We start from the raw sequence: 20,838 nt of genomic DNA, 5'->3' as shown, positions 1-20,838 counted from the left end.
TACTCTATCAACCACAAAAGTAGAACATAGTAATTACTGAAGCCTGAAAGGAAGATTTGTAAATAAAAAAGTTTCTATAAGAATTGGACTTGAAATAGAAAGATTATACTATTTATTGTGATAGTCAAAATATCATTTTCTGGATATAAGCATATTGACATAAGATATTACTGGATTTGTGATGTACTTTATATGAAAGAATTATACTTAGAAAATGTGCATATAAATGAAAATAAATCAGATAAGTTGATAAAGTCTTTGCTTAAGGAGAAGCTTAAAGCATACAAACGAAGATTGGATTTAGTACAGTCCATCATACTAGCTGCAGAGAGAGAATTATTGGGTTCGGATGGGCTTGGACTAAATAACAGGATCATTAAGCCTAAATCTAATTTGTTACAAAAGAAAAGGAAAAGAAAGAAAAAAGAAAAATGGAGACTGCCCCGAATGACAAAACGTGTGACAACACAGAAAAGAAAAGAAAAAAAAAATAGAGGAGAGAGAAAATTAGGTTTGAAGCTTCGCTAAATAATTAAACTGTTAAATTTCATTAATTTTAGCTCAAATCTTAGAAAATTCTTACAATAACCTCTACAATTCTTAATTTGCTGATCTATAATTTATTCTACATACTTTTCTATAATTTATTCTAGATACTTTTCTGATATATTTATTTAATGAGATTTAGATCTTTCTTCGAAGAAATTTATAATATATTATTCTTAATCAAGATTTATATTCTGATTTATGTTCTTCATGTTATTATGATTCTTTAGTTATTCTACAGAAGATTTATTATAAATTTATTACCATTATTGATGATAGTGAACATTGAAAGTGGATTACGATCTCATGATTTTTCTCATATTAAATTTTCTCATAAAAAATTGGTGTTCACTTTGTGATTGGTTCATTGTTCAATTTTCTCATAAATAAATTAATATTTATTTTCGAAAATAAATTAATATTTTAATGAAAAACTTATTTTAATGTAAAAATAATAATCATTCTTATTTCGAACAAGACATGTAGCTTAGATCATCAGCAATGGATCCATATAGGCAGAGCAGATGAGGAACAAGAATTAACAAGCATCAAACCAGCCGGCACTCAAAGTCTTGTGCTTGAGGGGATCTCAGGCAAAGAGTTGCCACTTCACAGTTTCCCCAATGATACGGGTGTAGCTTCATACTGACGTATCGATGACATGTCAATATCTCATGATGTCATGTCAATTCAAAGGAAATTTTGTCGGAATCATCCCAACGCAATTTTACAAGGTTCGATGCAAATGATCTCAGATCCTTTTTACTCGACGCTAAGACGGACACAAAATATGAACTCAGTTGCTCCGAATCGGACAATCAGAACCTGCTCTTAACACTCAGTCAATACAGATGGCATGTTTTGGTTTCTGAGACCCAATCTTTCGCTGGGTTTAGATCCAAGTATAACGTCCACGATCAATACAAGAACATGTAACATTCTGCCATTTTCCTTTGAACTCGAGCAAATAGTTCTGTCATCAGCATTAACAGACAATCACACTGCAATCTTTGTGATAATTCAAGTTTTGTCTTCATTTCGATTCTATGTGGATTGGTGGCATAGATCCTTTTGCTACATAACATTTTAAACACTACATATATCAGATTATTGGTCTTCCAAGATTTGTATAACCACTAAACTATAGCCATCTTCCTGTGTGTCTGAAAGCAGTTGCGATCACCCAATCGCAGCATACTCCTCAAAGCTGGTACATGTTGGATTCAACAGCCAAAGTCATAGGAGGCGAGTCCTTGTAGCTCCGGTCCATTAAGTCTACTGTTGTTGTCAAAGCTGAAATGCCAAAGAATACATTTTTAGTTAGTAAACAGAGAAACTTGACATCCATGTTATGATCGAGTGGGAGAGTAACTTTGTTAGACTAGAACTAGATGAAGTATAATAAACATAAGAATTAAAAGCTCAAAAAATGACTTCGGCAACTCAGAACTTTGTCTACGGAAAGAGGCATGTACAAAACAATAGTCACCACAAAACATCAGTATAATAATCATCTATGCTTTTAGGTTAACGACGACCAGGCCCAAAGAATGCAGATATCATGATATGCAAAAACATAATGGTGTTTACTTAATCCTCCTACCCAGTTTTCTAGTAGGAACGAGAATTTCCAGATTGCTTTCTAAATTGCAACGTGATTGCAACTGCCAATCACCTATATAATCAAATAAATTATTCGAGGATAAAGTTCTCATGAAAGAACAGAAGAAATAACTTCTAACCCTATTTGACTTATAACAATTAAGAGGCAGCAATCATCAGTGGTTCCAACATCTTAGAAGTTAGAACTCTGACGTAAACCACAACTCCTCAACCACTCAACCTATACAATGTGTTGTCATTGAAAAAGTGTTAAATTTAAGAACTATGTACATGAGATATTGGTTTGACTATCTTCTGGAATTTTTTTGGGACAGGTTTGACTAGGAGCAAGAAGTAGCCTCATAAATCCGCACTCACCTTTCACAACCAGATCAACACCTCCATTTAAATGGCTTGTCTAGTAATGAGTCATACAATTTACAGATTGAGTTTTGTTTTTGGAAATGGTCAGCAACAGTTTGAGTAAGCATCACGATTGATTCTTAAATAGGGTGGCAAATTCCTGAAGGATCTTTCACGATATAACAGGATATTCCATGATCATAGACCAGTAAATCCAAGTGATTTAATGGCTGGCTGACCAGCCATATGAGGTTCGCAAATTGTAAGCTCACTGGTATAACAACATACAATTGATGTGCCTACGAACCGAGAACATCCTTCTTGCCAATCCCAATGGTTGTTTGCCAGTCAGCACAAAGTTTACATGCATGCCAACAATGCAACCACACAGGTGGAAGTGTCTGAGAGCACGATGGGTACTGTAAAACACACTATTCTGGTACTTGACCAGGCCTACACATATTCAGTGAACAGCTTGACAAGGCATAAACTCATGCCACCCATGTGTCACAAAGACAACACCGGTAGCCTTGGCACAGGACATGAGCTCCATTTCCACTTGAATGACCTTGATGTCCTTGTCTCGTCTCGGAAGTAAGTGATGGACATGATCATATACCGGTTAGATAAATATACTACTCTTAACTTGAGCTTAGGCAATATGGGACACATGGTTCAAAACCTACCAAAATAGAGTCAATTCTTTTATCAAACAAGGGCATACTATTATGAGCTTCGATTTAAGCATTCTAGCTCATATAATTTTAGGCCTAACAAACTAATGGGATTTTTTTTATCAATTAAGATTGAAAAATGACATAATTTCAACAATGGTAGGACCACAAAACTTTCAACAAGAACTTTTCAAAATATGACAGAAGTTATGTTGCCACATCAATTCCAGCAAATATGCCCGTTACGAGCCTAAACAAATGAGGAGGTCATCTAATTGACTCCACTTCCATCAATATTGGGCATGTAATGGAAGATTCAGGAAACCAAGCTAGTGGTAAGTTTTCTTTTTTACTTAGAAAAAAACGTTACCTCTGAAGAGGAAAGTTTGCAAATGGTCCATCAATTGGAATGGTTCCACAAAGATCATTGTTTGAAACATCCCTGAAACAAATGAAAGAGACCTTTCAATGCTAAATCCATAATGATTGCACAGAATACAGAAACTTGGATCATAGGCCATTGTTTCTTACAAGACTTTGAGATTTGAAAGCAAAACAAGCTCTCTGGGAATGGCTCCAGAAAGCCTGTTGTTGTCTAGCCGCCTGTGAAAATAATTGTCACCAAAGTGAGACGAGAATTAGCCAAAGAAGGGAATAAATTCTTCTGATTCCGAAATGTTTTTACGACAAGGGAAACATAATATTTTATATGACCAGAAAAGAAATAAACAAACTCACAAGAATCTAAGTAACTTCAATTTGGCAAAGGACTTAGGAATCTCTCCTTGCAGTCGGTTCTCATACAAATCCATGCTGATGAGGCTCTTCAAATTGCCCAACTCCGCAGGGATTTTGCCCTCGAAGTTGTTCCTGTAGAGCTCCCTGCAACCAGAAGAAACCACATCGTCCATGAATGAAGATCCAAACTTTCTGACAACGAAGAACAGAGAAACAAAGGTTCACTAGCGCTTACAGGTATTGCAGGTGCTCCAGGCGGCTAAGCTCGGAGGCGAGAGGGCCGGAGATGTTGGAATTTCCCAAATCTCTGCAACAAACACGAACAAAGGTCATCTTTTTCCAATAAGAGAGGCCATAAAGGTGGGGTCTTTGAGAAGACAAAGGGCCGGGAAGAAGGGATTACATGCGAATAACACGGTTCTGGGAGTCGCAGGTGACATGGAACCAGGTGCAGGGGTTGACGAGGGTGGGATCCCAGCTCTGCAGCACGTTGGTGGGATCGGTGAGCCGCGTCCTCCATGCGTGCAACGCCTCTCCTGTTTCCCAGCCCATCAACCAAGTCAGAAAACCTCTAATCTTTCTTATTCCGAGATCGGCAAGGAAAGAAAGAGAGCTCACCCTCGGAGTTGCTGGAGGAGGCCGGCGACGCGACGAGGAGGAGGAGGAGGAGGAGGGAGGAGAGGCAGGGCAGCGCCACCGGAAGAAGAGCCATCCGAGAAAGAGAGCAGGAATGGAGGAGGGCGGCAGGTACCGAGATGAAGAGAAAGGAAGTGGAGAAGTGGGGAGAGCACTCGTTGCCGAAGGGTCAAAGGAGCGGCCTTTTATCAGTGGATGAGAAGTCAGCAGTCAAAAAACGAGGGCGGAAAGGAAAGGTAGGGGGTTTGGTTATGCGTGTTTTGGGGGCAAAATCGTAATTCTATTATAGAATAACACAAATTGTCAGGAATTAATGTGAAAATTATTATTATTATTATATTATTATTATATTATATATATATATATATATATATATATATAATGGTAAAATGGGGATGATAGTTCACTGTGGCGTGTGGAAGGGGGCATTTGGTCGTGCAAGAAGGTGGCATCGAGTCAAGTCGCGTCACCTTTTTGTCATGTCATGACATGGAACATCGAGAAACACGCGGTTCGACTCGGTTAATTTAACTAATGATAAATTTGTACATATATCCCTCTGAAGTTCATATATTTAAATATACTAATGTAGGAGAACTAATGTCGGATTAAAATTATTAGAAACGAAAAAAAATAAAATTATATTTTGCTCATCGCTGTGATGTGTTATGTTTTTCATTCTGATGTTAAAGATAAATAAGATATTTGTTTGACTTTCAAAATTATAAAGATTTTAATATAATTTTTAATTATAATGATAAAGTAATATATAATTAATCATATCTCTAAATATAAAAAAAATAATTTTGAATTTTAATTTAAATAAGTTACTAAATTAAAAAAAATTAATTAATTAATAAGAACTTGATCTTCGTTTCCTATTTACGTCGTATGTTTTCTCCCATTTATCCATCTTATTAATTTCTTAATTCTTCCTGATTTTCATCATCTATGATTTCGTCTAGAAGACGAAACTATTAAAAAATATTGTTCTTCATCGATCACTTTAGCTCGAGGAATAAATTCGAATTAACTGTTTATTCACTTTTCTGAAGATAATTTCATCAAACCTAATTCTCCACTATAGCTGTTGGAGTATAGATCTTACTAATTTATATAGACACGTTGCTTGTATTTTTTCCAGAATAATTATTTTTTGAGTTGGTGTACTTTAGGATTATTTCTTATTGTAAAACTCAAGTTAAACTTCGTCCAATTTAATGTAAAACTTTATCCAATACTATGAACACAAATCTTTACCAACTTCATCCACATATATCTTAAGATGGATCAGTAATTTATTCCAATATCATGTTAAGTGTCGAAGGCAAGATTTAAATTATCAAAGATTTTATTGACAACTCTTAAATATTTAATAAGTGGGTTTGATATATCACTACTATTAAGATATAAAATATATATCAAATAATATTATAAATAATTTATTTATAAATAAATAAAATTAATATATTATTATTATAATTATATATTTAAAAATATATCGAATAAGATTTCAAACTCTCAATCATTGATAAATAAATCTAATATACTATCATTTTAGATGTTAAATATATTAGATGATGTTTGGTTTTTTTTTTTGCTTTATCGTGTACTAAGTTGCATGTACTGTAACCAAGCTGAGCTGTTCCTGTCTTGTGTTTTTATGCATGCATCAGGAGCTGTCATCGACAGCATGCATACCTGAGATCCAACATCCTTCAGCTGGAGCAGAAGTAGATCTGGATCATTAAATGTGGTACATACACTACTAATCTTCAACAATCACACACACACACACAGAGACTCCTCAAGACAACAGTAGAAAGAAAGAAAAGAATCCGAGTGAATGCGGTAACAACTACGACACAGCACTGAGGCAGAAATGAAAGGAATAGGAAACTAGCGCTTGTATGAAGTGTCTCGGGGAGCTTCAGATCTACGCAAGGACGACGGCGAACCCCAGGAGGAGAGCCATCACCCAGACGAGCAGGCCTCTTGCCGTCGCTGCACCACTCTGCATCGTTGCACAGAAGAAAAAGAAAGCGTTAGATTTGTCTGCTTGTGATCGCTTCCCTTACTTGATGAATCAAGTAGAGCCAGTGATGTGATGCAGTGCTTCTGCTTCGCGTGCGTACATTAGCAAAAATGCCTTTTGTTTCGGCTAAAATGCGCCGTGCGGCGTTGCCTTTCCAGCATTAAATGCAAACGGCTTCGGTACACCGCGGGCTATCGGCGCACGTTAGTAGAAACATCGCAAATGTAGGCTATCGTGAGCATGGTTCGTCGGATCTAGGTTTTTGTGTGCGTGTTCATATATGTGGAGAGAGAGAGAGAGAGAGAAAGAGTACTGTCTGGTCGGCGGCGACGCTGGGTCCCGGGGAGGCAGCCTCGGACGAGCTAGCCGGTGATTCGGAGGACGGTGCCGGAGGGCCCGGAGCGGGGGCAGCGGCGTGCTTCTTCGTCTTCTTCTTCTTCTTCTTGCTCGGCGTTGGGGCGGGCGTCTCCGCGACCTTCGGCGGCGCCGCGGCCGGGACCGGGGTCGATGGGATGGGGGAAGCCGCGGGAGGCAGCAACGTAGTTGGCGGCGGTGCGGGCGGGGACGTCACCGGCGCCGGCGACGGCGGCGTCGAGGTCGGGGTTGCCGCCGAGGGCGCCTTGGCGGGGGCCGCGACGGTGGCGGGGGTGGTAGGAGCAGGTGTGGTGGGAGCCGTGGCGGGGGGCGTGGTGGTGGGAGCGGCTACGGGGGCGATGGAGGGGGTGGCTGCCTTGGTGGGCGCGGCAGCGGGGGCTGGGGTGGTGGGCTTGGTGGGAGCTTTGGCGGGTGCCGGTGTGGCCGACTTGGATGGGGCAGCGGCGGAGGTGGTGGGAGCGGCCGCGGGGGACTGTGCGGCGGAGTCGGAGGCCGCGAGGCAGAGGAGGGCGATGCAGAAGACTGCTCGGAGGCGATCCATCGAGAAGAAGAAGGAGAGGGAGATGGGTGAAGAGCGTTAGTGAAGCGAGGAGTGACTGATCCAACGGGTGACGATAAATAGCTAAACAGAGGGCAAAGAGAGTACGCTTCACGGGGGCGCAGCAGCACATGGGGGGAGTCAGGACGCCAGCTCGGCAGGATTAACGCGCTCGGGTCCCGCGGCCGCGGGGGTGACGGGATTCCGGTTCGAAGGAGGTAACAGACGGGTTTAGGTGGTACAGTAATGGTATAGGTTGCTAGCTTTCCGCCAACGGTTCCTGACCCCTGTCGTGGGCCCCCACCTTTCCCTGCCGTTGCGAGCTTTTACTGCGAGTTTACTCACCTTTTCTTGATTGGGACTTCAAGAAAGGGCGACGGGCTTGCGGTGACCGTTGGCGTGGCAGTAAGCTTGTCTCGGGAAGTGGCGTGATTAGGTTATCGTCATTGTTGGATGTCCTGTGGCTTGCCTGCCGTTGTGGGTCTCCGGTAAAGATGCGATGCGATGCGATGAAGCTTTTGCGAGGACGGCAAAAGGGGGTCTTCCTTTCCACCTTTCCAGGTGAATTCTTTTGCTTCCAAGTGTTTCTCACGAGAACTCACTCGGTCAAAAGTGAATTCTTCAGTGCAAATGAGAAGGAACATGAGATCAATAGATCTCATCCACTTATGTACTGCAAAATTCAAGTCCCCAACAGCCCTGTTGTTTTGATTGGTAATGTTAGATTATACAAGCAGATACACAATCAGATCTAAGATGGGTCTCATTCATTCTCGTGTATCGATTCTTTCCAAGAAAAGAGAAGAGAAAAAGAAAGAGTGACAAAGAGACTGGCATCATCAGCCAATGGAGGAGCAGCTCCTCATCTGCATCTGGTTCCAGCCACATATTCCTCTGTCAGCTGAGCTAAGAGTACTACTTCAGGCAGCAACATGCTTGAGCAAAATTATGTGGACTTCTGATCTCATCATACTTCTGCTGGTGTAGAATCTACATGGCTGCTTCTTGAATTAAAAAGACATGATCTCACATAGGCTGGAGTTCTTGTTCTGGAACAGCATCATCCACTGACCTGTATGCACCCGGCCCTCTAATTCTCCGTCTCCGCATGTACCAAACCAGGAAGGTTGAGAAGCTAAGCAGCAGCAGCACGGAAACACCGATTGCTACAGCAACCAAATGTCGCTTCCACCATGATCTGCATAACAGTTGTATTATCGGTGATTGGGAAATACAAAATTCAACTAAATCTCATGGAAGACACTGGACTCAGTAACGACACAGCAGATGATAACATTAGAAAGAAGCATAAAACGAATGCAAGGAGTGAGTGAAACATCAAGTTTTCATGAAGGACTTCTTTTAGTAAGCACATCAAAGCATGTACTAGAAGCATTTAGCACATGATGATGCATTATATGTACAGTCATCAATCCATATATTTATCTGTTCACTATTACTTCTCTTGCTTCTACTTCTTTTACTTCAATAATTTATCCTGTCAAAGATTGTTACATGTACAAATGGAATTCCTTTATAGCTTTTCCGAAATTAAACTGTTGTGCCCTTTGCAAAAGGAACTCCTTTTACTTCAATAACAGATTCTTAGTTTTTGTTTCACAATTATAAAAGTAAAACCATTGTAAAATTTACTTGATAGCTTCCTAGCGGACAAAAAACTGCATGTACTTGGTATTTAGATTTTTAGATAGCTTTTTATGAGGCAGACACCTCAGTTTAATAAAATGAAGCATGATTATTAATAAAATATACGAACAAGAAAAAAATTAGCCAATAGTTTCAGCACCTTCTCGAAGGAGGCTCAAGATTCCATTCAACCAATTTATAGCTTCCAAAATTTTCAGGAAGGCGAACACGGTGTTCAGTCAACCGAGATATTATTCCCTGCATCAGAAAACGAAAGTTCTCAATTTCCTTTTATCTCATAAATAAAGAAATTCTGCAACATAATATTAACTGTGATATCAGATGATGACATTACCATTGCTGTTGAATTAGAGAATGAACTAGAGGATCCTTCGGGAAAAATAGCCCATCTTATCAAGGTACCATTCCCATTATCGGTATTATTCATAAAATGAACCTGTAACCACAAAGAGATTTTAAAGCAAGTTCTTAAATAACTTTAAAACAACAAAAAATGAAAGATGTAATAACAAGATTGGAAAATAAATAGTGCTGCTGCCCCATGATCCTTCCTTACTGCCTAGGAGCCTATTGTCATGAACATGGCCATGATGTAGACCACACACAACAAGGATGGAACTTTTTCATGAGACCATGGCCCAGAATACAATAGTTTACTCCACCTGATCTGAAGCAACCTCCAACTCGTTTGCTATTAGCTCTGCTAGTTCCTTTATGTGGGGCACAAGGTCCACAAAAGAAATATTCAAGAACATGTCAAAGGTTATGACCCCCACTCGGAATTGACCTGAAAACGATAATAAGAATGGGTAATCTAATTGCAGAAGCCCAATCATACTTCGTGAAATGGGAATAAAATCTCACTAAAAGCATATTTCCATATCCAGATGATGGTTGTTCTTGCAATGATTAGATTATCTAATATAATCATGAAAGAATTTTAATCACAATCCTACATGTTTAAACCTAGATGAATTCTGCAGGGTGAAAATTCAGAGCTAAATAAAGTCATAAGCAAATAGGCAGACTTACAAACCTGCCAGTACAGAGTCCACTAGTCCAATAGGAGAAGGAGCTGGTGACTCTTCTATGCTTAAATTGGAACCAGAGAAAACTGAAGGTGCCGGTGCAGGAGCTTCATTACTATGTAATCTCTCCGATAACACAGAACAGTTAGTTTTCCAGAATCCAATCCTTTCATTCTGACGATCATAGGTTACAAGAGTATTGCGGACAACGATTCCTGTCAGATGAACTAAATCTGTCAAGCCAATAAGATGTAACATTTAAATTTGTGAATGAAGTTTGAAATTAATCAGGCTCGGAGTGAAAAGCAGATTAAAGTCCCTTAATTTTGATTACTGATAAGATAACTACATTATAGTGATCTAGATGGTACAATCTAGATGGTACAAGTAAAGCTCAAAAAAAGCATACATTACAAATATGGACTAAATCATCAATTATCAAAAGTCATACCACCCAAAAGTGTTGTTGGGTCTTTTCCATTTTGAAAGACACCGAGGCAATAAGCACCACGAACCTTTGAGTGCTTTATTTTAGAACATGAAAATGGAAAAGGAAAATAAAACAAATCAGCTACTCAGATCAATCCGAATCACCTACATCTTAATGGCACCAGTATTACATTTCCTTAATGACAGAACTAACAATATTACCCGAAACAAGTAATTCACTGGAGAAAGAGAAAGCTTTTGTCCATTTCCAAATACCATTTCAACCTCAGGAAAGGTCTTTGAGAGTTCTGAAACATCACTGGAAACATTTAATGTAGCTCTTCAGTACATGGTACATATCATATAATTAAACATACATCAAAATTTGCTGACTCCAAAATAGGTGCATTACCTTCCAGCACCTGAAAAGCAAATATCTTTATAGTTTGGATCTGGTCCACGAATTTGCTTCAGAGAATGTAGCTTACTCATTATCTGTAACGAACAAATATTTATCAAGAAATAATTAATTCAAAACATTACAAACTAATACATTGAGATTCTACTCATAATAAATGCCAGTATCATGAAAATGACTAGCTATCCCACAAACTAACAACAATAACTATGCCAAAATTAGGGATAAGGAATGGAAACAAAGCTCCCTACATTATCCAGATCCATGGAGAGTAAACAAATATGATTTACATTTTGCATTTGATCCAAAAAAATCTGCTTAGTTATAATTACAACATTTCTAAGCAACAAAATCATGGATTGAGAAAAGCATTTGAACCAAAAATATCTGAGGAAGTTGTTAAAGAATGAAATCCAACTTGACAGTGGTCAGAACAGGAAACTGACAACAAAGGCTGAACAGCATAAAGTGAGGAATGGTATCTAAAAGCGTGAGGCTTTAGGAAGGATCAGGAAGCATCAAAAATAAAAATCAACCACATGATAGAGACAATGCCTATTGCTTGGTGGGTAGAATATTGTTCTACAATTATCATAAAAACTTAAGTGGATTAAGCTTTTTGGAGGAATAGGAAGTGAATCAAGATCAACAACCGACTATAATAAGCAAAACATCCATAATGCTCAGTGAGTAAGAAGATTTCTTCTAGAATTATCGCAAGAACTAATGAAGCCTTTATAAATTGGAAATAAATAAACTTCAAGATTCAACCGCAAGTGTTTTTATTAAGACATCTGAGTTGGTTAGTACATTGTTGCACAAAGTGATAGGTCTCAAGTTCAAGTCTACATGTGAGCGTCATGTATGTCATTTGATGTAATGAATTTTTCTAATTTTATTTATAAAAATATTCAACCACAAGTGAACAATGCTGAATGCTCAGTGAATATTTTTATTACAAAACAAAAATAAGAACATGTTCCTGGGCCTATATGTCATATTCAAATGATAATCTCTTCCTAAAACTCTGCAAATGCCTTACTCTAGTTGATTTTACAAGTTTTGTTCTAAATAAGCCAACTCCACTTTTGTCTTCAACCATATGAAAGTTTAAGTAGTATTCAAGAAATAAGCACACATTCAAGTTTCTGATGAACACAATGCCACTAACACATACTTTACATACATGGGCAGATGAATAGGAACAGCAGAGCAAGTTAAATACTTAATGGTATTAATTATTAAAATACATCATTTTCAAGATCTAACACATCAAAGAAAGCTTGTATAACATGCAGATTTCAAGTTTTCATTGATGTGATTTGATACCCAAAATTTTCTTTAGAAAGTAAATTCATATATAGGTTGATGACCAACGTAGGATGATTTACTTTAGGCATCTGTATAATTCCCAAAGGTAGTGGAGGCATCATAGAGTGTCAATGGATCATTGAGAACTAACACATACTTTTCAAATGAAACTAGAATACTTTATATAGGTGGAGTGGAAACTTACAGCATCTCTGAATGCTCTGAAAGCCTCCTCTGGTAGATAAGCATATGTGGTTCCACTATCCAATACAGTTCCATGATTGCCATTGAATATCTTTGAATTTAATCGCAACGGCTTGCCAGCTACATGAATTTCCTTCAGGTCGATGTTGTAATATGGGCTGTTTCCATCCCAAAACTAGAGTAAACGTGGGAATTGTATCAAATGTAATTGCAGAGGAACTCTTTAAGCTTGACCATTGCTAAAACTGATGATTTACTATACCTGCGTCCAGGGTTTGAACGGGCGTAAATCATGCCATGAGGTGGTGTGATTCCACCAAGAACCATTGCACCCCCACCAATATCCATACCACCATAGCACAAAGAAAATGAATCACTTATAACACCTTTGTCAACAAGCTGATCCATGATACTGAGCTGGCCACGGCCCAGTCCCATTATGCCATCAGCATGTTGACTGAACAAATCACCTGATTCGGAAGTTTCACAGCCAAAAGTAGCACGTTGTGGCTTAAGTGCACTTTCTTTGCCAAATGATATAAAATCCACGCCAAGCAACCCGCTGCTGGAGCTCATTTCGGCATACTGCCTCTCATAAAGACACTGCATATTCTCCTTGTCGCATGTACAATCAACATTGCATTTTAATGGGTCGTATGTGCTTGACATATCAGGCTGAAACCTAGGGTCCTAGAAATCAACAAATTAAGAAAACATCAGAAAGTACACATAACTAGCCTATTTGCAAACTGATGAACTGATGCTATTTGCAAACTGCTCGAGGAAACTTGATAAACTCATTGAGATTGAGATGAAAAGTACATAAAATAGTTTTAACAACTTAAGTTATGGAAAAGAATTGAACTGAGCATTTTGCTACTACATACAATACTCATTTGATTAAGATAATGTGTTATTAAGATAAGAGCTTAGTGGGCAAAGTAAGTTTCTTTACTTTGCAAAGTTATTTTAGTTGGTATTTGCTAATACGATCTATGAAATGTTCTACAGACTACAGGCACTTCAACTCACGCAAGTGAGAAGTTCCAGGGCACTGTCTCTGTAAAGACAATCACTAAGTTAACATTTGGTACAAGGTTAAAGAGAGTTAACTTTGTAATTCTTGGTTTTACATAACAGTTAAGAAGGAACAAATGTAACTACCCATAGATAATAAATTAGCTCATCTAAATTTTCTCCTTCAAGTTCACTTTTTCAGAAAAAAAGAAGGTCATTCTAGCTGGAATTTTTTCAGAACAACAGAGCACATTGAACTACAGTCTACCTCGGATTTGAACCCAACTTCGGCCATGGAAATACAAGCATGGATAGTTCTACCCAAAAGCTGACTTTTGGCAAACTGACATCTACAATAAACCCTTGGGATGAAATCCAGTAAATGTAGAATTCAATATTTTCAAAAGTGATCAAACCATCCAATAAATTGCAAGTTGTAAAACTTAAATCAACCAGAAAAAGGAGGGGGAAAAAGATGTTTGGTTGATATGCATAACTCGCATAAGAAGGAAACCCTCATAACCGATCAAACAAAAAAGAAGAAGAGGGAATATCCGTTTATTTCCAATCAAAGGGACTGTAGAAGTTGCTTACCTGATGATTGCCACATTGCTCACAAGAGGAGCAAGGAACGTACGTGACCGTGCTCCCCGAATCAACGATCAGTGCGAATTTTTGAGGTGGCGTTCCGATATAGAGGCGCGTCGTGTAATATCTGAACGAGAAAGAAAAAAAGCAAAGAAACGATTGAGAGACCATAAAAGCAAAATTTGCGATATCTTTTCCAAGGAATCGAGGAATCCTCACCCGTTGGTGAGGAGATCATCGTAGAGCCGCATGCGAGCGGTGGCGGTGGAGGGGTCCTCCCTCTGGAGCTGCCGGCGGCCGAAACGCCTGCCCACGTTGGACCTGCGACTGGAATTAGCGTAAGAGAGGACGAGAGGCAGCACCATCGCCGAGGGCACGCCACCTCCGGTGAGGGTCTGGAGGAAGGGCTCCGGTGATCCATCGCCCGCAGCGAGGGACGCGAGGAAGAGGAGGCCGGGGAGGAAGGAGAGGGGCGCGACCCGATCCCTCGCGCGCGCCATGGGGCGTCGGGCGCCGGCGAAAGGATGGGATCGGCGACTGGAGAGGAGAGGGGGGGAAGCGTCCTGTCGGCTCGGGTCAGGTCCGTCGAAGGGGAAGAGGCGAATCGCGGAGACGAGCTACGGGGTTAAATGGGTAGCGGCCCGGAATCAAGGGACGTCGATCCGAATTGTACGATCGTCACTTGCAGTGACCATTGCACTCGATGGACGCTGGGGCTCCTTCAGGGACTGGATTCCGTGTGAGCATAAACCACTAGACTTCCCCTCCGCTTGTTGTACGGGATCCCCACCACTTCTCTTTTTGATACTGCACGCATCTCGTCGCGATTAGGGCTCACCAACGGATGTGATGTAAGAGATTCGATTAACCAAATTTGTCGTCTGGGAATTGGCATGGCAATCATGCATAGATACTTGGACAAGATCCCCAATCCTAAATAGACAATTGGGTTGTCCGATTCAACCTAACTTTGTTTATTTGCAGACGGGTCATCAATTCAAACCATATCAAGACCAGATTAAGTGGAATCCAAAGAGTATATATACATATATATACATATATATATGTATGTATGTATGTATGTATATATACCGAAAAAAACACTCACTGATACTTTGCAGTTCTTTCTATCCAAAACCATATAGGATAAGTAAGAACATATTTGATTGGGACCGCATGCTCAATTATAATGTACCCACCAAAATGCACATGCTTGGATGCTTATAAAAAGGGACCTAAAATGGAAGCATGTTCATCCACAACCAATCTCAAGCAACTACCTTTCAACATAGACATCAAATTAGCCAAACTGGAATACAATATAGTTGGCAAGTTAAAGTGGAATCAATCACTCTCTATATCCAGATTACATAATCTGCACCATACGGCAAACTGAAGTGAAATTGGACGTATTTTGTCACATTACATATCACCATGAAGAGTTACAGACTACATTTACTTTAACTGTTCATGTACATCAGATTATTTACTTTTGAACTAACAAAGTCCATCTAACAGTAGAAATTAAAGGCAACTGCTGGAAGGGGACTAGCAATGCACACGGTCTTCGTGGCGACGGCCGAGTTATTGAAAGCAACATGGATAACGTTGTGGATTGTATGATCTAGATACAATTTGCATTACAAGATGACACCAACTTGATATCAGCCTCCTAACTATGTTTCAGTTCTCCTGAGAGACTTTCTTGCAGAATGTAAATGAACAAAGGTATGCCGTTCAGTTTCTATTGCAGAAACCCTTATTGATTGCTAAGGTACCCGAAGTGCAGAAGGCGCTATGCCGTAATACAAGATAAGCGATGAATATGACATATATTGCTAAGGCAGAAGAGAGAAGACAGCTGATGAGTAGGCCATGAACTTCAGCAGTGAAGAAATCGAGCAAAAGGTAGCCATTGATGATTATCAGAAAACCCACCATAATCCAAGTCACGACCTGAATCAGAAAACCAAGCAGTGTAAGTAAGCATGCAGGACATGTTTTAGACAAGTTAATCTACCAATAACCAGATTTAAGAGACATGCACACTGCTAGCATTTACAATTTAGATATCCTCAACAAGAGAAAAATAAAGAAGATGACCACTTTGAACCAAAAAATTAGCATTAACTTCTGATAGAACATCTTGAAATAGCCTTATCGAGAATTATGAGCCATTCCTACCTATGGAGGCCTAACCTTCTATGGCCTTTTGAGTTCCCTAATTACCAAAGCCTTCTCATATATCATAACACTTTCAGCAGCCTAAGACTTTGTTCCCAGTTTAAACTAAAATGCAGAATTAGAATACTACTGCCACCTTATTTAATATCCATCATTTGTTTTCTTAAAAAGATATTTATTTTATATTTGTTAGTAAATAAGAATGCTAAACAATGGTGACAACATGCAATATATCATCATCATCGTCACATTATCCTCAATTTTTCCCATCAGTGTTTGACTCGTAATAGAAGGTCAGTCAAAATTGCCGTGACTCCATTAATGATTTCACAAAAATTTATGCAGACTGTCAAGTTTGCATCCGACCTCTATAATTGGTCCTAGATTCCTGACAAAGATATCTTCAAGCATGAGAAGAACTCGATTCACAACCTTAAAGGTCAGTTGATACGAGAAAGATCTTTCTTACTAATTGCAATTTCAATTCATTATCTGGGAAGCAACCCTCTTAAAAAACAAAAACCTAAACTTAGTCAATACATATAGAATAATTAGAAGAATAGGTAAGTAAGAACCGTAACTTACCTATTTATGTTCTATCCATATCTCTATCAACAAACTTTCCTTTCAGAAGTAGAGTATTATGATAAGAGGAAATATACAGTTGAAAACCATCTTCTAGATATACTAGAAAGTTCAGATAAACTAAAATGCCAATGCAAGAATCGAATGATATACACTGAAGTCACAAAATGAATCCAACTTTAGACAGTCTAAAACTTACTTTCATAATGGGGCCGATCCTGAAAGCCCCCATAAGCTGTTCTTTTGATACCAAAGCAAGAAGTGGAATTAGAGCAAATGGTATCTGAATAGACTGAAGTACATTAAGTGACTCATTCAATATATCCATGGCCGAGTCATCAGTGTCAAACAAAAGAGCAACTATTATAGTTGGCAACATTGCAAAGCTTCTTGTGATCAGTGAACGAGCCCATTTCTTCAAACGAAGATTCAAAAAGCCTCCCATGATAAATTGTCCAGCATAAGTGCCAGTGATGGTACTACTCTGTCCGGAGGCTAATAATCCAATACCCCATATATAGAGAATAGGAAATAGTTTACCTCCATATTTTTCTTGTAAGAACTGCCCAGCATTCTCAAGTCCTATAGAACTGGCTACTTCTGTGCCATAGAATCCCTTTGCAAAAACTGTAGTAACACACACATTGATAAAGAAGGAAATAAGAAGAGCAACAGTGGATTCTATGGAATAGTAACTCATTGCTTCTCTAACATGACTAGTTTTGCTATTGTCGATCTTTCTTGACTGTACAAGAGCAGAATGCAAGAATACATTGTGGGGCATAATGATGCAGCCGACCACCCCCACTGCCTGCCTTATTGTACTTGAACTCAGTTTTGGAACTAAAACACCTGTGAGGGGCACAGTAAATTAGTCCTATTTGTATAAGAATCCAGAAAAAATAATACCATTGAGCAAAAACATTTTATGAAAAAGCCTTAGAAATTAATTACCAATTAGAAATTCCTTGCCACTGGGCTTGGCTTCACCGAACATTATGGCAAATGAGACAGCCATCGTTGCAATGAGAACCCCAAAGAATGCTTCTAATTTCCTCACACCATAGTTCTCCAGGAACAGGAAGATGAAGCTGCCAAGGAGATTGAACACAACAGGTTCATTAAACCAAAGTTTCTGAAATCATAACAGAAATCAGAAGGGAAAACCGATCAATTATGGGCGGAACTTGCAATCATCAAATAGTGACCAAATTTGTTCTCGTATGATATAAGAAGCTCATAAAATAAAAGCAGACCTCTTCTGATGGAGATTCTGAAGCTTAAAACGGAATAAAATCAATTACCATACTCCAGTCATTTGCTATAGGAGTACAAATCTAGCCCAATTAACTCATTGACTATTTAAATTAAGATCTGGACTGCCATCAGCAGAAGTCTTGACTCTTCAAAACCCGACATCATCCTCCAAAAAAAAGTTTCTAACTCCAAAGATATATTAGCAATATCCAGATTTAGTGGGAAGTAAAACCAGTCAACAAATTCAGAAATAACAAGTAAGCAACAAATTCCAACCAAAAAAACAAAATAAACTTTGTTTCGGGTCAAAGTAAATAATTTCATTGACCTGGAAAGAACAAGAATAAGAGAAAGGATATCACTTCAAACATGGACAGTCCCTATTTTTGTTTTCTTTATAAGTTGCAAAAAGAGTTGGCATCCAGGATCTGAAATCAGTCAAAGAACTTATGTTAAAAAATTCAACTAGTTGTCCTAATTCTTATCATATATTAAAGAAAAACCATAAAGAAGATGGTGTTTTGCTCAATTGAGCCAAGTTAAGAACTAGAATCGGCAAACTCTGCTTCCTTGCCCTGGAAACTTAAACTAATACTTCCAGGTAAGACAATCCATCAAACAGAAACGTGCCTTCCTATGATTAAACAATCCCAAGTTATAGGAACAGAATTGAGCTCCCTACTCTTCAGAAAAAGAAAGAGAGAAAGATAAAGATCAAACATGGAAGAAAGAAAGACTCGACGATTGAGAATCCCAAAAGACAGATCTTAACCAATCCGAAGCCGTGATGACCACCCCAGCCCAAAGAGGGATCACTCCGCCGCTGAGTATCTTGATCGCGATCGCGCTGCCGATCACCTCCTGGATGTCGGCCCCGATGAGAGCGAGCTCGGCCATGATCCAGAGCGCGATCGTGGCCCACCGTGGGTACTCCTCGCGGCAGAGCTCCGCCAGGTGGCGCCCCGTGGCCACCCCGAGCCTCGCGGACAATAGCTGGATGAGGAGCCCCATGGCGGTCGACCAAAACAGCAACCATAGGAGCGAGTATCCGGCGCAGGCGCCGGCCTGAAGGTCGCCCTCGAGGTTTCCGGGGTCCAGGAACGCGATCGACATCAGGAACCCCGGGCCAGTGAATCGCCACAGCTTCCGCCACGAGAAGGGCGGGAGGGAGCCGTCATCCTCCATCGAACGGCCGTCTTCAGAGACGGAGATCACCACCTTCTCGTCGGCGTCGTAGGCCCTCTCCGCCTCGTCATTGGAGCCCGGCCGGGTCTGGAGGAGGGGAGCCGCCTCGGGTCTCAGTGGAGAGTCCATGGCCGAGCTCTGAGACAACGAAGAAGTCGAGTAAAGGAAATGGAGCCCCTCCTCAGTTCTGCTGCCCGCCCCCCCTGTGGATAACCTACGCGATCTGTGGATCACCAACGCCTATCTTCGCGGGTGCGGGGGAAACGAGATCCGCCAGCGAAGACGGCGTCCCCCGCCGTTGGGAACTAACCAACGTGGCATGTGATGATGAGTTGGCGTGGAGGACGTGGACGAGTGGTGGAGTGGAGCTGACCTGGTGAAGTTCCCTGACAAGTTCCCGACAGGGATCACTTTTCCCTACCATAAAACCGGCGGACGACACCCTCAAAAGGATGACGTGTTACAGGTCCAACAGATATCCTGTATTCGAGACGAAGCACATGATCCAGGGAGACGAGTAAAATACGAGTTGGAAACTTACCTCGACGGGCTCCTGAGAGGCGGCCCCACCCGCCCAGTGCGGAGTGCGTATGACGTGACTCGGAGGCGGCGACCAGGCGGGTGGACTACGCCCGTCGACATCGCGCTATCCTCGTGGCTCCCACAGTTCGGCCTCCTTCCTCGTGTCCACGTGCGCAATTCGTAACAAAATAAAATATAGAAAATAGTAAATTAGGAAATAGGGTTTTCTCGTATTTTAAAAATAAATTGTTTATTTATTAGTATATGCATTCCTCAATTTTTTTCCCTCACAAAAAATAAATTACATTCAACACACAAAAAAACATTTCATCAGTACAACCTCGTAATACCTTTCAAATGTGAATAACTAGTAATTAGTAACTAATTTAAATTAAGAATATATATAAATAATATCAATTTTAGATATATATATATATATATATATATATATATATATATATATATATATATATATATATCAGAAATACTTACTATATATGTTACCAGAATATTTAGCTCTGTGTTAAGACTTTCCATAGAATAATACCTCGAACTACAATTCATAGCTATAAAGTCGATGGGATAAATACAAAAATGATCACCTTTATACATGTGGCCCATACCATCATGCAAGAATGAATACATGAGTTGTTATATCTACATCGGGATGGATGATAACATCAACATGACGAAGTGAAGGCGTGTAGAATTGGTACGGTGGATAACTTACGTTTGCCACCTTCTCTTGTTCGTTTGTCCTCATCTCGCTGATACGTATATATGATGATGTACTTAATTATTTTGAACATTAATTATAATCTTAAATCCAATGATCACTTAACATACTATTAAAGAGCCCCTAAGTATTGTTATCTGACTTTTCCTAATACAAATTACATTTTATATATTTCACATATGACCAAATTGTGTTGCTA

The 20,838-nt window shown here is 39.7% G+C and overlaps 4 protein-coding genes across 4 annotated transcripts; all 4 read right to left on the bottom strand.

The window, feature by feature from the left end:
• Nucleotides 1-1,467: 1,467 nt before the first annotated feature.
• On the bottom strand, nt 1,468-4,782 carry LOC103979424 (leucine-rich repeat protein 2). Its single transcript, XM_009395567.3, has 7 exons — nt 4,542-4,782; nt 4,327-4,459; nt 4,159-4,230; nt 3,924-4,067; nt 3,717-3,788; nt 3,556-3,627; nt 1,468-1,839 (listed from the first exon to the last, which is right to left on the bottom strand). The coding sequence occupies exons 1-7, from the start codon at nt 4,633-4,635 to the stop codon at nt 1,770-1,772; spliced, it is 657 nt and encodes a 218-aa protein (XP_009393842.2). The 5' UTR covers nt 4,636-4,782; the 3' UTR covers nt 1,468-1,769.
• A 1,500-nt stretch (nt 4,783-6,282) lies between these two features.
• LOC103979425 (lysine-rich arabinogalactan protein 18) lies at nt 6,283-7,575 on the bottom strand. The gene is made up of 2 exons (XM_009395568.3): nt 6,908-7,575; nt 6,283-6,573 (listed from the first exon to the last, which is right to left on the bottom strand). The coding sequence occupies exons 1-2, from the start codon at nt 7,508-7,510 to the stop codon at nt 6,496-6,498; spliced, it is 681 nt and encodes a 226-aa protein (XP_009393843.2). The 5' UTR covers nt 7,511-7,575; the 3' UTR covers nt 6,283-6,495.
• A 613-nt stretch (nt 7,576-8,188) lies between these two features.
• LOC135607868 (aspartic proteinase 36-like) lies at nt 8,189-14,784 on the bottom strand. Its single transcript, XM_065100036.1, has 12 exons — nt 14,390-14,784; nt 14,177-14,297; nt 12,828-13,255; nt 12,567-12,723; nt 11,045-11,127; nt 10,855-10,951; nt 10,655-10,727; nt 10,212-10,418; nt 9,838-9,962; nt 9,510-9,611; nt 9,315-9,412; nt 8,189-8,705 (listed from the first exon to the last, which is right to left on the bottom strand). The coding sequence occupies exons 1-12, from the start codon at nt 14,668-14,670 to the stop codon at nt 8,534-8,536; spliced, it is 1,944 nt and encodes a 647-aa protein (XP_064956108.1). The 5' UTR covers nt 14,671-14,784; the 3' UTR covers nt 8,189-8,533.
• A 779-nt stretch (nt 14,785-15,563) lies between these two features.
• On the bottom strand, nt 15,564-19,595 carry LOC135607867 (metal transporter Nramp2-like). Its single transcript, XM_065100035.1, has 4 exons — nt 18,969-19,595; nt 17,894-18,030; nt 17,139-17,791; nt 15,564-16,126 (listed from the first exon to the last, which is right to left on the bottom strand). Exons 1-4 carry the CDS (start codon nt 19,508-19,510, stop codon nt 15,908-15,910), a joined length of 1,551 nt encoding a protein of 516 aa, XP_064956107.1. The 5' UTR covers nt 19,511-19,595; the 3' UTR covers nt 15,564-15,907.
• Nucleotides 19,596-20,838: the final 1,243 nt, after the last annotated feature.

Source organism: Musa acuminata, chromosome BXJ2-3 (genome assembly GCF_036884655.1).
Source record: "Musa acuminata AAA Group cultivar baxijiao chromosome BXJ2-3, Cavendish_Baxijiao_AAA, whole genome shotgun sequence".
NCBI lineage: Eukaryota > Viridiplantae > Streptophyta > Magnoliopsida > Zingiberales > Musaceae > Musa > Musa acuminata.
Note: the sequence above shows the minus strand (reverse complement) of the source record. Positions and strands in the feature narration are given on the sequence as shown.